The 16,275-nt window shown below is 42.7% G+C and overlaps 1 protein-coding gene across 1 annotated transcript in view; it reads left to right on the forward strand.

Annotated features, from left to right (window-relative positions):
- The window catches only part of LOC145402185 (uncharacterized), a 29,206-nt gene extending 14,865 nt beyond the window's left edge, over positions 1-14,341 (forward strand). Inside the window, exons 4-20 of the mRNA XM_080274302.1 lie at positions 1,833-2,092; positions 3,345-3,519; positions 4,270-4,415; positions 4,875-5,161; positions 5,579-5,955; positions 6,455-6,528; positions 6,862-6,963; positions 7,425-7,504; positions 8,161-8,350; positions 8,981-9,158; positions 9,883-10,006; positions 10,958-11,094; positions 11,359-11,579; positions 12,582-12,683; positions 12,923-13,010; positions 13,401-13,547; positions 14,222-14,341. Of these exons, the coding sequence (XP_080130428.1) occupies positions 1,833-2,092; positions 3,345-3,519; positions 4,270-4,415; positions 4,875-5,161; positions 5,579-5,955; positions 6,455-6,528; positions 6,862-6,963; positions 7,425-7,504; positions 8,161-8,350; positions 8,981-9,158; positions 9,883-10,006; positions 10,958-11,094; positions 11,359-11,579; positions 12,582-12,683; positions 12,923-13,010; positions 13,401-13,547; positions 14,222-14,341 (2,808 nt within the window). The remainder of the gene's footprint in view (positions 1-1,832; positions 2,093-3,344; positions 3,520-4,269; positions 4,416-4,874; positions 5,162-5,578; positions 5,956-6,454; positions 6,529-6,861; positions 6,964-7,424; positions 7,505-8,160; positions 8,351-8,980; positions 9,159-9,882; positions 10,007-10,957; positions 11,095-11,358; positions 11,580-12,581; positions 12,684-12,922; positions 13,011-13,400; positions 13,548-14,221) is intronic.
- Positions 14,342-16,275: the final 1,934 nt, after the last annotated feature.

A 16,275-nucleotide genomic window follows, 5' to 3' on the forward strand; every position in this document is an offset into this window, starting at 1 on the left:
AGATGAAGAGCTGCTATTAGGCGAGGAAAATTTGATCAGAACTATAGAATGAGGAGGCTTAGACTAATGGCTATCGATTTTATGTGTTATTAAGACATAGTGTTTTTTTTTTCTAGGTCCTAATCTTCCCTCAGAATACTGTACGCAGCAATCAATTTTACATCCCTATACCCAGAATTTAGAGACGGGATTATAGAGAATTGAAGGGGAAAGATTAAGGAGGCAGATGATAGAAGACAGGCAAGAGTATAGATTATTTAGGGGAGTTATAGAGGACTGAGGGACAGAGTTATAGAGGAATAAAGAAGGTTTTATAGTACAAGACACTGCAAGAGGTGCGACGGGGGTAAACTAGAACAGATCTTGACAATAGCTAGCATCTAAAATCTCTGCACATTGCATTGTAGATTTATAGAGTATGATAGAAGATTATACGGGCAGGATTATAGACGAATTTCGAGGGAGTTACATCAGAAAAGGTATGACAATAGGTTAGAAAAGGTAAAGTGAAGTATCTATTATAAACAAGAAGATAGATTATAGAGAATTAATGGCAGAATTATAGACCAGTTCTGTGGAGAATTACGTTAGAAAAGGCATAACAATAGGCTCAAAAAAGGACAAACTAAACTAAACCTTCACACTGGATGTTCATTTGGCTGGGACCTATTCTGCCTTTGATACCACACACCTGCCACAGCCACACGCCACAATAGCCAGCACATTAGTGGATCATTATCGACCTTACGGGCAGGGGGAAGGGGTCAGGTGGTGGTGTGGGTGGTATAAGGGAGGATTAGGTGGTATAGGGGTCAAAGGGGACGTTATTAGTACATGGATAGTGGTCTTACAGGCTGGGGGAAAGGGCATAGAGATAAGTGCTAATCGAGAAATAGTGATTTAAATATACAAGTTCTGCTGCACGAGAGCACTTTGCCAGCAGTTCAATAAGCAAATAATGTTGTGTGTAAATTAATAAACGAACCTGTAAGATTTATGATGAAGGAATCTCATTTATTCCTGTATCTCTTCATATTACCTAAGGGCACAATGTGAGAATGAATTACTGGCAGATTTCATGTCATGGCTACACTGACACATTCTATTTCCTATCAAAGATATATGCAGTTTAATCTGAGCAGAGAAATAAAGCATGTTACTTAAAGACACCCGAGGAATATTGGTTTTCTTGTGCTTGTAATGCCATAGTGTTGTGTTGTTCATAGTTCTTTCATTACTCAGGCAAAGGACTTACACTATTAGACTGAAACTGCTGAAGGGGATCCTGTGGCGACTTCATAACTTAGTGTGGGGACAGAATACATAGTGTGAGGACAGAAAACATAGTGTGAGGACAGAGAACATAGTGTGAGGACAGAGAACATAGTGTGAGGAGAGAATACATAGTGTGAGGACAGAGAACATAGTGTGAGGACAGAAAACATAGTGTGAGGGCAGAGAACATAGTGTGAGGACAGAGAACATAGTGTGAGGAGAGAATACATAGTGTGAGGACAGAGAACATAGTGTGAGGACAGAGAATATAGTGTGAGGACAGAGAACATAGTGTGAGGAGAGAATACATAGTGTGAGGACAGAATACATAGTGTGAGGATAGAAAACATAGTGTGAGGACAGAGAACATAGTGTGAGGACAGAGAACATAGTGTGAGGACAGAGAACATAGTGTGAGGACAGAAAACATAGTGTGAGGACAGAGAACATAGTGTGAGGACAGAAAATAGTGTGGGGAGAAAAAACATAGTGTGAGGATAGAAAACATAGTGTGAGGACAGAAAGAATTGCACAACCCCTTCTGAACTGATTTCCAGGTAGGTCGTCTGCCGGGAGTCAAGAGCACGTTGTGGCGACGGGAAGCTTTATGTGAGCTGAGTTTGAGCTCCCCCCTGGTGCCCCCCTTGCGCTCCCTCACGCCCCCCTGCTACCTCCACCCCACCCACACCCACCTCCTCACCGCCGCCGCCCACGCCCTGCCCGACTCCGCCCAGTGGGTCCTGAAGCCCGCGCCCTCCGGTAGGGGAGTGGCCGTCATGGATAACACTAAATTGCTGCGGTATTTGAGGGACAAGAGGTGAGTGGTGAGACTTTTGGAGTGTTTGGAGATTAAATGGGTAATAATAAGACTTTGGAAGGTAATAATAAGACTTTGAGAGGTAATAATAAGACTTTTGGAGTATTTGGAGTTGGATACTAATAAGACTTTTGGAGTGTTTAGAGATGGATAATAATAAGACTTTTGGAGTATTTGTAGATGAGTATAATAAGACTTTTGGGGGTAATAATAAGACTTTTGGGGGTAATAATAAGACTTTTGGAGGTAATAATAAGACTTTTGGAGGTAATAATAAGACTTTTGGAGGTAATAATAAGACTTTTGGAGGTAATAATAAGACTTTTGGGGGGGTAATAATAAGACTTTTGGGGGTAATAATAAGACTTTTGGGGGGGTAATAATAAGACTTTTGGAGGTAATAATAAGACTTTTGGAGGTAATAATAAGACTTTGGGGGGGTAATAATAAGACTTTTGGGGGTAATAATAAGACTTTTGGGGGGGTAATAATAAGACTTTTGGGGGGGTAATAATAAGACTTTTGGGGAGGTAATAATAAGACTTTTGGAGGTAATAATAAGACTTTTGGGGGGGTAATAATAAGACTTTTGGGGTTAATAATAAGACTTTTGGGGGGGTAATAATAAGACTTTTGGGGGTAATAATAAGACTTTTGGGGGGGTAATAATAAGACTTTTGGGGGGGTTATAATAAGACTTTTGGGGAGGTAATAATAAGACTTTTGGAGGTAATAATAAGACTTTTGGAGGTAATAATAAGACTTTTGGAGGTAATAATAAGACTTTTGGAGGTAATAATAAGACTTTTGGGGGTAATAATAAGACTTTTGGAGGTAATAATAAGACTTTTGGGGGTAATAATAAGACTTTTGGAGTATTTGGAGATGATTTGGGTATTAATAAGACTTTAGGAGTATTTAAGGAACAAGAGGTGAACGGATTACTATACCCATTTTACTCTGACTTGGCCTAAAATTGACTTCTCTCCATCTTGAAGGCTCAGTTATAACCATGGATTAGGAGAATATGATGCTAGTCACGAAGAAGTGCTACGGAGAGGGCGTATAGGTATCGTCTTGTTCTGCTATGTGTTAAAGCCTCAAAGGGAAGAAAACCTGGGCCAAGTTAGGATGAAAGGAGTATAGGTGAGCCAGACTGTTACTACTCGAGTCCTGGTCTAGAAAATTCGAAAAACAACCGTCACATGAGCGATCCAAGTCCCTATTTCAGCTCTGTCCATCTTTTTTTCAGACTGGTGGAGGGGCAGCTGGTTCAAGCACACTGGGGGCCGCCATTACAGGTGCTGGGGGCTAGTGTGTGCGTTCGTGTGTACCTCTTGATCACGTCCATACAGCCACTCCGCGTACACGCACACACGTACGCAGAGGTCACCTTCCTTACACCCCCGTCCGCCGGATATGAAAAGGTTAGGTTAGGTTAGGTAAGGTTACGGAAGGGTTGTTTAGGTCAGGTTATTATTATTATTATTATTATTATTATTATTATTATTATTTATTATCATTATTGTTGTTATTGGATGATGGATGGATGGATTATTATTGTTGTTTTTGTTATTATTATTATTATTATTGTTACTATTACAGGAAAAAAAGGGAAAGGAGAGTGCTAATTTTTTCCCCATACCTCTTCTTCCCATAAAAATACATCTTACAATAAGAAATTCGTCGTTGATTACAGGATCATTGTTTTATTTTTGGGAAAGACAAAGAAAAGAATGTAAGAATTTTCAGTGCATTTTTCTTCCTGCAAATCAAATTCTGAGTGAGAGAGAGAGAGAATTGACCAGAATTTGTTAGTAATGATGGCGGAGAGAATTAGATTAAAGTTTGTTTGTAATTCTCACTCCTTCGTCTAAGTAATGCTGGGACTCGAACAGGTGGGATTTGTGTGGTTTACTGTGGTGTTGTGGTGGAGAGGGACACCTTCACGAGGTGGCACTGATATAGCCAGGCGGTGGAGCTGCCCAGTTACTGAAGCGTCACTCAATTCCCTCCCTATCTGCCGAAAGGATGATGGTGGACTGCAGGTGAGGGGCTACTTCAATCTGCAGTCCACTGGGTTTACATTTATATGAGCCTGGTGCTACTACTACTGCTATTGCTACTACTACTACTACTACTGTTTAAAATATAATAATACCAACATTTCTCCCCAGATGGCAGGTCGTGTGTGGTCGTGGGGTGAGCTGGTGGGGTGGGTGAGGGGTGAGGGAGGGGAGGCGGGGGTGGGGGCGCTGGTGGGGGGCACGGAGGCCGCCCTGACCACCCTGGCCCTGACGGCGGACCTGCTGCTGCCCCCACGGTGGAGGGACGGCAGGGGCAGGGGCAGGCACAGGTGAGAGAGACAGGCAACATACAGATAGATAGGCAGATAGATGGATAGACAGATAGATGGGTGGATAGATTGATAGATTAGACATACAGATAGATGATGGTGAGGAGGAAGAAGACAGTAAGAGTGATCAGAATGATGATGATGATGATGAGGACAATTATCAAGGTGAGACTGCTAATAATGATACTAATGATAAATAATAATGATGATAATTATGATGAATCTCCCCAAAATAGGCCTAATTCTGATAATCACAATAATGATGATGACAGTGAGAGTAATAGTGTTGAAATTTAATTAACCTCCACATTCCTACCAAATAGATGCGAAGGGTGCTACCAACTCTAGTCATGAGGTATAATGATGATGATGATGATGATGATGAAAATAATAACAGTGGGTCAGGTTAGTAATATAATAATCAAGTCTAAAATTTAATAACAGATCTCCACATTGCTACCAAAATAGATGTTCCGGGTGCTACCAACTCCTAGGCGTGGACCTGGTATACAACGCGTCCTACCACCCGGTCATCATAGGGGTCAACGGGCAGCCTGACCTCTCCCTGCACCCCCCCTCCACCCCCCTCCAGGCCAGGGGAAGGGGGGCCGTGGCAGGGGACGTGGTGAGGGTGGTGCTGGGCCTGGGGGGCGGACGTGGAGGAGCTGCTGATGGGCTGAGACAGGCGCTGAGGGAGGTGACAGATAATATTGGTATGCATAAATTTCTTGTTAAAACCCCTTGAATCAGATGACATAATTCTGGTTTATTCTTGTCACTTTTAGCTGATTCTCCAAAGCTAACAGTCACTTATAGACGATTTTCCAAAGCTAACAGAATCTTTAGGAAGCAAAAATAACTGGCATGATCAGGTAACACCGCCTAGCATCCAGTTAGACATAGGGAAGAGTACTTTAACCGACCTGGGGGCTCTAGCTTGGCCCACATCTCTCTTAAGTACAACAAATTCAAAGTCTATTGCGTTCCTAGACCAGCCCTATCGCTAGCAGGGTCCAGCAATGAGTACTATGGCCTAACAACACATTTATAATAACCACAAAAAATGATATGTGTGTGAAAGAGGACTGAAAAAGAATATGTTGTTAAGAATCCATTGCATTATCCAACAGGTGTGATGGACATTGACTGCCAAATTTCCCACGAGCTGTGCCTCACTCAGTATGATCTTCAATCCCTTCTGGAAATGACGAGAGAAAATAATGACCCCGTTGACACCTGGGAAAATGGAGTGCTTGTAAGGGACACTTTGCTAAAACCAGAAGTCACTGAAACTCGAATGAACAGAAGTGAGAGGGCGCCAGGCATGAGCAATATGGATACTAACTACACCTATACCGATGACACAGAGGAAGACATTGGCGTTTCAGCTTCAGATCATAAAGTTAAGGAACCTGAGAATGGAAGAGTGATGAAACAGTATGCAGGTGGGAGTAGAGGTGGCTTTGTAATGATCTACCCTTCGCCAGCCGGTCATCTCTACAACCAGGTAAGTTTTGACCAGTGTTGTGAGTGTTAGGGAAGGGAGGTGGGCATCACAGAACCTCCCCTTCTCAAATTTTAAACCCATATAGACTGTCTTTTTGAACCCCTATGCTTGGGTGCCGTATATGTACGGTGATACACTAGGTGACGTATATTTGCTGCAGGCGATATGGGTTCACAAATTAAAACTGCTGTGACGAATCTGAGTTAAAAACCTTACTTGATGCTCTCTTTTAGATGTCAGTACCCCCTGCAGCCCCCCTTGTCATTGTCTCTCATCCACGTTTGAGGGGGTAACTTAGGGTTTCTGCTAAAAGTGCTACTCGGGCATGTTGCTTCATAGAGGACAATAAAATAATGAAATACACGAACAATGAGTAAGGTGAAATTTATACCGTCAGTTAACATAAAGCTATTTTAACTAATTAATCTAAAATTCATCTTTATAACAAAAAATTGGTTAGGCTCCTTCATCAGTGGTTGACCTGCTTGTTGTGTTTCAGATTATAAGCGACCTGTACCATTCCGTCCTGTACAATACAAGTTCCGCCCTCGCCCCTGCAGCCTTCCTCCTCACGTGAGTCCCGGCGAAGTACTTTGGGTGGTACTGGCGGCTTCCAAACACCTCTTCCTTAGCGATTTATCTTACATATTTCGCCTTTATCACTTGTGTTATATAAACTTTTGACGTCGATATATTGTCTATCTGGCACTGAAACACGTGAAATAAGCTACAAATAGACGAAAATCTGGGCAAAGTTAGAGTAGAAAGACTATAGTTATGGGTTTTACTTACGGACCAGTTTCGTCAGATAAAAACAGAGCTACAATAATAATAATAATAATAATAATAATAATAATAATAACAATAATAATCACCGTAAGTACTAACGAGTGGCCATAATTACAGAGAGAGCTGGAGACACTTAACGAGAGACCTCCACCACCTCACCACGTCCCTCCAAGCCCACCTCCGGCCCCTCCCCCCAGGCCTCACACCTCTCATGGCGGGGTGAGGCAGTCTGGCTTTGTACCTCTGGCTTTTTCTGTCTCTCTGGCTTTGTATATCTCTGTCTCTCTGCGTCTCTGGGTTTCTGTATCTCTGTGTGTCTCTGGCTTTCCCTCTCTCTCTCTCTCTCTCTCTTTCTCTGCCCTTGTTTTAACCAGTCAGTCTTTGTCTCTGTGGCGTTCTGTATCTCCATTTCTCTGTGGCCGTCTCTCTTTTAGCCCCTACAAAGCGATGATGGTTATACACATTTTCAACAGTAAAAGCAACATTAAATACACATTTTGAACATAATATTGTGCGATAAACAATGACAGTGCAAAGGTATGTAGCAAAAAAAAAAAAAAAAAAAAAAAATGAAAGAAAGAAAGAAAAAGAAAACATACTGATTCCTGTTTAGAGCTGTTAAGTGAAAAAGTAATAATTGAACCATGGCATTTAAACCAATTTCTGGTGTTGTGTTTTAGGCTGGACCTGCGAGGGAGTGAGGACATCGAGGAGAAGTGGCAGAAGCACCAACGCCTCGCCAAGGACACGTGCATGGCAGGTATGGGCACGGTCGAGAGCTCCCACGTATTTATACCAAGCTACGAACATGATATGGCAAGGACACGCACGGTCGCTACACTGGATTTACTCTCGTCCTTATATTGTCATCCCTCCATCATCAGTTCTGAGTTAGAACAAAAGATGAACACTAGAATATGATGCTAGTCACGAATAGGTGCTGTGGAGGGGATGTAGAGCCATGAGATTATCTTTTTCTGCCAGTGAGTTAAGTGAAATAAGCCACAAAAGGATGAAAATCTGAGCCAGGTTAAGATGAACGAGGTATTGTCTACACTCTCAAAGCCATTTCAAAACTTACTGAAATCATATCAAGCTAACCAAAAAAACAAAAGATCTGGTAACTCAATAAATGTCAAATACTTAATACTTTCAGGCTGTTATGATTTACTCTGAGGTGAGGTCTGTTGTTGAAAATTGACAGTAGCAGAATATTCGAGTTTTCTGATACATGAAGCTATACACGTGTCAGATAAATATATAAGGAAGAGAAATAACCTCTCCCTTTCTCCTAAGCTATATAAATGTCAGATAGATAAATAGGAAAGAAAAATAAACAGCTCCCTTTCTCCCAAAGCTATATAAATGTCAGATAATAAATAAGGGAAGAAAAATAACAGCTCCCTCTCTCCCCAGATCCCACCACAGCGCCGTACCTGCAGAAGATCCTGGTGGAGCCTCCCATTCACCTGACACCTGCCTTCACGCCCCTAGTCACATGGTACCGGGCTGAGGTGGCCTACGAGGTGATCACAGTCAAGGTGGCGGGGGTGGCGCTGCATTGCCAAGCTGAGGCCAGACTGCAGGATAAGTTTGGCCCCGCTACGTGAGTCTGCCTCCTGTGTTCCGTAGCGCATTTCACGTGCTGACTTAACCTATTTTAATAATTAGTTTGGATCTGCTACGTGAGTCTGTGTTTCGTGTTCCGTAGCGCATTTCACGTGCTGACCTAACGTATTTTAATCATTAGTTTCGACCTGCTACGTGAGTCTGCCTTCCTTGTTCCGTAACGCATTTCACGTGCTGACTTAACGTACATTAATAACTAGTTTCAACCTGCTGCGTGAGTCTTCCTTAGCATATTTCAACTACCTACTTTCTTTACGTATGTTATGTTTAGTTTCTTACCTTCTAAGTGAGTCTGCCTCCCTTGTTTCATAGCGTGTTTCAATTCCTGAATCTCTTAACTTATTACAGTATTTTCTTTGGACCAGCTTATTATTATTATTATTATTATTATTGTTGTTGTTGTTGTTGTTATCACCATTATTGTTATTATTATTATTATTATTATTATCATTATTATTCTATTTATTTTTATGATGATGATAATGATGATGATGATGAAACTGAACATGAAGAATAAGAAGAAAAATATGATGATGAAGAAGAAGAGGGGGAGGAAAACGTTGCTTATAAACTTGCTCAATAAAACCTTCCCATTCTTAATACACAGCTTGGTCAACTACACGGTGGGTCTGGGCGAGAATAGAGTGAGCTTGGCCGTGGTGGACATCTCTCACTCGGAACCCTGGACCCTCAACACCTACACCCTCGTCCTCACCCGCCTACACCCGCCCACACCACGCCCACCGCCCACAGCCACCGCCCATCAAGTCTGTGGACTCCGGCAGGTGGGTGGTGATGATGATGAAAGGAAAAAGGGGAGGGAAGTAGGTGGGATGATGATGATGATGATGTTGATGGTGATGGTGATGGTGCTGATGACAATAATGATGATGGTGATGATGACAATGATGATGATGATGATGATGATGATGATGAGAGAAAGAAGGGGGAAGAAAGGAAGCAGGTGGGATGATGATGATGATGATGACAATGATGATGATGATGGTGACAATGATGATGATGATGGTGACAATGATGATGATGATGATGATGATTAGGTGGAAATGGAGGGAGCAATTTTGGACTTGTATTCCAGTTGACCTGCTGATTTCTTAATTCCTGTTTCTCAGCGATTTATCCAGCTTAGTATTACCTTGATAATCCTAATGTAAGTTACTGATACAAATTATATTCTTAATTTAAAAAAAAAAAAGTAACTAATATACAAAAGAATATAAAAGTACAGTATACAAAATAAGTCGGTAAGTGAACGACGTAGCGAAATCTTGCATTGGAGTGTGAATATAGGGACTTGAGTGTAAATTCGACTGTTGTGTATCTTATTCTAGGGGAAATTTGGAACTTAGAAGATACTAATTCTTTGCCTCAATCACCCCTGAGCAGTTGTTAAGTAGTGATCCGTTTATTTATTTATTTATTTTTGGGGGAGAGGAAGATGGAGGCTGCCAAACTTCCTCTCCATAAATATCAAACCTTGTTCCCCTACAGGAGTGTGAGTTGCGGATCTGGGGCACTGAGCACTGCGGCCTGAGCACTGAGCCCTTCCCCTCCTGGCCCCACTTCACTGCACATGCGCGCTCACTACCAGCCTGCGCAAGCGGTGATGTCCAAGGTAAACAGTACAGGGACGTGGGGTGATAGTCTTGAGCATATATTACGAATTTCTTGTCGTAACTTGGGATTTCTTTTTAGAGGAGGAACGAGAGACCTGAAAATACTCTATACCCTAATTTCCTCATCATTTCCTCATCCTTGGTGGGAAAAAAAATTGCTGTAAAGAAGGAATTGATAGTAGATGCGGTTGTGTTTCCCGATCAGGCGTCTGGAGCTTGGTTTTGGCGCTATTTCTTCACGTTTTCTTTAAGGAGTGATTTTAAAAAGTTTTCAGCCTTGCATTCGTCTTTTGATGTATTAGAAAATGTAATTAAAAGTGTTGTTATCGTTTTATTTTCAGGGTTATCATATTATTTCTCGGGTCAATGAATGTTGCTTATTATTATTATTATTATTATTATTATTATTATTATTAAGAAGTTACTGCATGATAGTATTGTGATCCCTACCCTGACGTATGGAAGCGAGGCATGGACCTTGCTAGAGGGGAACAAGTCAAGAGTGAGAGCAGTGGAAATGAGTTACTCGAGAGGAGCATGTGGAGTGACGTGGAGGACAGGTTGACGAATGAAGAAGTGAAGTAACGTTGTGGGGTGGATGTGGATGTGGTTGAGAAAATTAGGAGAAATACACTGAGGTGGTTTGAACATGTGGAGAGAACGGAGAATGAAAGACTGACTAAGAGGGTGTATGTAGGTGAAGTGGAGGGAGGGAGAGGGAGGGGAAGACCGAGAATGAGGTGGAGGGATGGAGTTGAGAGGTATATGAGGGAGGGGGGAGTGATTTGGGGGGAGGGCAATCAAATGGTGGATGACAGTGCGACTTGGAGGGGTTTTGTCTGCGGCCACCCTTTGCGGGATTAGGGCGTCGGGCTATAGATAGATAGATTATTATTATTATTGCTACTACTACTACTACAACAGCAACAACTACTACTACTACTACACAGGTCGTTGGGTGTTGCCGTGTGTGTCTTGTGATGATCGTGCTGGATGTGATTGGCGCCAGGCAGTATGGCAGCCCCTCTCCTGTACACACCCGACCCTCTCCACACACCATCTCCAGACCTGTTTGGCCCGCAAGACCGTGAGTATGCTGTCGGTCTGCCTGTCTGTGTATCTGTCTGTCTGTCTGTACGTGTATGTCTTCCTGTCTGTCTGTTTCTACTGTCCACAATCCCCTGCTCATCACCACACGCATCCCTCACTGTTTACAAATCATCCGTCTGTTTTGTTTTGTTTTTACGTTTATGTATCTACGGCTTCTACGTCTCTCTGTTGATCACTCTGTCTATCTGTCCATTTATCTATCCGTCTATCCATCCATTTATCTATCTTTATATATCCCCAGCTGCTCTTCCTGGGCGACAGTACGACGCGTGGGATGTTCTACTCTCTCGTGGAGCGCGCCAATGCCAGTCTCACCTCCTGGGACAAGACACATGACCTTCGTGTGCTTCGGGGGGTTAACGCCGGACGCACCACCTTCGCCTTCGCCTACTATCCGAAATTCTGGCTTCCCGGCGACCAGAGACCAAGCTTAGACCACACCTTGTACCAGCTGCTACTCAGGTAAAGGACTGCTTAGCGTCTGCGGTACTGTGATTTACTTATTTATTTATGTTATTTATTTTATTTTTATTTATTTATTTATTTTATTTTATTTATTTATTTATTTATTTTATTTGTTTTATTTTATTTTATTTACTTATTTATTTATTTACGTATTTCTTTACTAATTTATTTTATTTATTTATTTACTGGTCCACTTCTATAACTTCAGTTCTTAGTTGTGGTTGCACGAAATTTGATGAGTCAGGTACGGTGTAGAAATGAGTCTCCTTGGTTACTAGTCAAATTTATCTTTCAGTCTGACTACATCTGGCTGAACTGAAAGGGGTTGTGATTCCTTGTCAGCTGAAAGTGGACGAACTATAGAAACCCACCAGGCAGGATCTGATGTGTGGAGGGAACGGCTGAGTCTGCTGGTGTGGGCGTGGGTGTGGGAGTATGTCATGAATAAATGGTGCAGGATAGGTATGGGTAACGCGCTGTAGTTTATTTGTTGTATGCGAGAGTAGATGTAATAGATGCAGATTTAGGACTATATCTATTATGGTAGTTTTTATCTATCTATCTTTTATGGCGCCTTAACTTATTTATTTTTATTAAGGTGCGTAGTTGAACTAATTTATTTATTATCGTGCACGGTCTGGTTCGCCTCCACAACACCTACATAGGCTAGTGGTGGTGATGGTTGTGGTAGTGTGATGATGATGATGGTCAATGTGAAGGTGGGATGGTGGTGTTGGTGATGGTGATGGTGGTTGTGGAGATGGGGTGGTGGTGGTGGTAGTGTGATGATGATGATGATGGTGAATGTGAAGGTCGGATGGTAGTGGTGGTGGTGGTGGTGTGTGTGTGTGTGTGTGTGTGTGTGTGTGTGTGTGTGTGTATGAGAGAGAGAGAGAGAGAGAGAGAGAGAGAGAGAGAGAGAGAGAGAGAGAGAGAGAGAGCCTGCAGGTGTATTTGTTTAATAATCAAGAAACCTTTAACTTTTACTTCGGTTCACAGGTCTGGTCCCCTTCACAACAACACAGACACAGTGGTGGTGGTAGGGGGCGTGCACTGGCTAGCCGCTCAGCACGTGCACATGCTCAGTCTCGTGCTGCACAGGTAAGAATCAGGAAGTAAAGGGAAAAGTGCTTGGTTGATTTCACTGGCGGTTGATTCACTGTGCTGGTTGATTGATTGGTTGATTTTCTGTTGATAATAATGATGATGGTGATGATGATGATGATGATGGCTATGTATGAACCAATAAGGAAGTAATGGGCAACTGTAGTGGTGTATAGTGCTAAAATAAAAAGAATTAATCAATATGTTTTTTTTCCTTCCTTCGTGCCGCCATACAGGGAGGGGCTGGAAGGGGCCAGGGTGGTGGTGAAGACGCCTGGTGCTGGCTTTCACGTGGCCGCCCCAGGTGTACACACGGTATCACAGGTTAGTACACACACACACACACACACACACACACACATTCACCCACAAGTACAGACACTCGGAGATCCTTCTGAGAGCCTGTGCATAGAGTCAAATTCCAAGCGAAGACTCTCACATTATTACAAAATCTTATTGCACATATCTTACTTGTTTCAATACAGCCACCAGCAACTGTTTGAAGGTAATCTGCTGGTTGTGGCACTTGGTTTAGCTTCCAATCCATAGAAAACATCACTGTACCATGGCCAACCCCAATACCAAGGAATTCATCAAGAGCAAACATAGGGTCGTTTAAAATCATATCACTGTGTTTGTGTATCTTTATCTATCTATCTGTCTGTCTATCTATCTGTCTTTCTATCTGTCTAAATGTAATGTCTCTCTCAATAGCGTGACCACTCCAAGCTTCTGGGTCACTCTCTACACCTCGCCTCGTACGCCCACCACAAGGGCTACGCAGTGCTGGACACCTTCAACATGACGGTGGCGAGGTTCAGGCACTTCATGCAAGGAAAGTGCGCCTGCCACTTCCACCAGGTGAGCTATGGAGACGGGGGAGACTGAGGTGAGGAGGAAAGGGGAGGCTGATTGATTGATAGAGAATGAAGAGGTGGAGATCGAGGAAGGCAGAGGGAGTGTGTGGAGTATATGAGTGATGCTGATAGAGGGGTGAGACGTAGGTGGTTAGAAGTGGAAGGAGAGGTGGAACGGGAACGAGGCAGGGGGTGGAGGGGTTGTGTGTGGGGGTGGGATGGTTGCACGAAGGAGGCCGAGGAAGAGAAGGAAGGTTGGGCTAGTTGAAAGAAATGAAATAAACCATAAGTAAAGGAAGAGATGAAGTAAATTACGTTATGATGAAGTGAGAGGAGTGGAGGGGCGGAAAAGTTATCAGAGCCAGTGGGACAAAAATAAAAAGTATATAGAAACGTGTAAAAGAAATAAGTATATGTCTCAGTGTAAATACCTGTAGAAATGCAGAGGCTATACCGATTTTACTCTAACTTGGCCCAGATTTTCGTCTTTTTGCAGCTTCTTTCACTTACCTCAGTGGCAGAAAAAGACAATACTATGGCTCCACATCATTTCCATAGCACTTCTTCATGACTAGTACTCAATTTGGACGTTAATTTATTGTTACAAGATGGAGAGATGGCAATTTTAGGCCAAGTTAGAGTAAAAAGGGTATAATCATCGTTCATTTACGCCCACAGGTAACCTCGAACACTGACGATACGGGCCGCCAGGTGTTCAAGGTGGAAGGGGAAATCAACGCTGTCTACTCCAGCATTCTCGCCAACGCCATCTGCCACGCCCACCACCACGCCAGATGATGACCACAAATAGCACGAGCGGTTTAGTGTAGTTTAGGGACCGGGAACGTTAATGGGACGGTGCAGGACGTGTCAGGACAATGGCTATCACGGAAGCATTGTTATCAGAAAGAAGACACGTATCACTGCTGACATATGTTTGTGGTTAGGCGTCATCAGTATAGCAAACAGTGATAAACACGTAGTCCAAACTAGTCAAATGAATTTACTATCCATCTGTCTTTCTATCTATCCATCTATATCTACCTCTATCTGTCCATCTATATCTATATCTCTTCATTTATAAACTTCAAAATCACCAACTTTCTCCATTTCTCCATTTTTATATTTTCCATACATTCTACAGAATCACCAACTTTGTTTTTTTTTCTCTTTTCAATCTTCTTCATCCTCCTTTCAAAACTGCTCACTCTAGTATGCATTCACTCACCTTCAGTCAGCTCTCTGGACTTGTTTAGTATGAGTCTTCCAGATCCCCCATCCCTCAGTATGCGTTTTGTTAGTATCAGCGGCGTCTCACACTGCATTCAGAGTGAGGTTACTTGCACATAGCCTCCTAGTGCTCTTCCAGGTGTGTGTGTGTCTGTGTGTGAGAGAGAGAGAGAGAGAGAGAGAGAGAGAGAGAGAGAGAGAGAGAGAGAATAAACAGCCCAAATAGACCTAATAATAGATTAAGTCATTTACACAATAGAAAAACAATAGACTGATAGAATAGGCCTTAAAGACAAACAAAGGGATAGCCAAATGTGTGCGAGAGTTACTACACTCTTTTCACTCCAACTTGGCTTAGAATTACCATCTCACTATCTTGAATGCTGAGTTTTTGCAGCAGATTAACACTAGAATATAATCCCAGTCACGAAGAAGTGCTGTGGAGTAGATGAAGAGCCGTAGCATTTTTTTTTTCTTCCACTGAGCTACGTGAAGTGCAAAGGGACGAAAATCTGAGCCAAGTTATGGTGAAAGGGGTGTAGATGAGGTGGGAGGTATGCCCCCTGTGAAGCTGTAAATATCGTGGCTGTGTATAGTGAAAATAATATGCTTTAGATGGCTAGTCATTGTGAAGTTAGAGAAATACAGAGCATCATCATTTATCCCTTCAGTATGAGAGGTTAGGCTATACCCATCATCATCATCATCATTATCATCATCACCACCATCAATCTTTGTCCCCCCCAAAAAATAGAAAAACTCAAAACAAATCACAGTGCGTCAAAAATTATAAAAAATGTAATCACGTCAGTGAAGGGATGAATTCCTGAGCCGTAAATAAGGAATAAAAAATAGAAATGATATGTGAGGGCGGCAGGAAAAAGTACAGTTGAAAAGTGGTTATGCATGCATACATGCAGCCTCTTCAGAGTGAAGTGCAGTGGTCACCGTTATCACTGCTTTATCGTCGACTAGATAACAAAACTCGTATGTAGCCTGTGCCCTTTCCCAACACAAGGAAGATTCTGTTTACCACACGGGGACACAACGCAGTGTGCACAACAGAATGGATGTCCAAAAATAGCGATCCTTATCACACGGGGTGCGTCGACAAAGCCACTTCTTTTTTATCGAGTTCAGCCAGGGCCTTGGTTTAGCCCACTCGACTGACCACAGCTAAGGTTACTTGTCCCGACCCCCTAACAGACGACGTGTTTATCACCAACAACAGTGGGCGTGAACCAGCTATTGGCTTTTGCAACTGGTATTGCAGTCCTCACCCTGCAGGAAGAGGAAGAAGCCTCTGCAAGAAGACAAAGGAGTTCAATATAGCAGACGACGGACACTACTCAGCCACAACCAGGGATAAACGCCATAGATATGAAGGAGACAACGGAGTTTTGGACAGCGACGGTGAACATGGACGTCCACGAATGAGTCTGGTGGCTCTCCATGCTTGATTGTCAACTACTCTCGCGCAAGGACTTTGACTCCCAAGCTGC

This window comes from Coenobita brevimanus, chromosome 57, assembly GCF_032717465.1.
Source record: "Coenobita brevimanus isolate Jiangsu-jjx chromosome 57, ASM3271746v2, whole genome shotgun sequence".
Classification (NCBI taxonomy): Eukaryota; Metazoa; Arthropoda; class Malacostraca; order Decapoda; family Coenobitidae; genus Coenobita; species Coenobita brevimanus.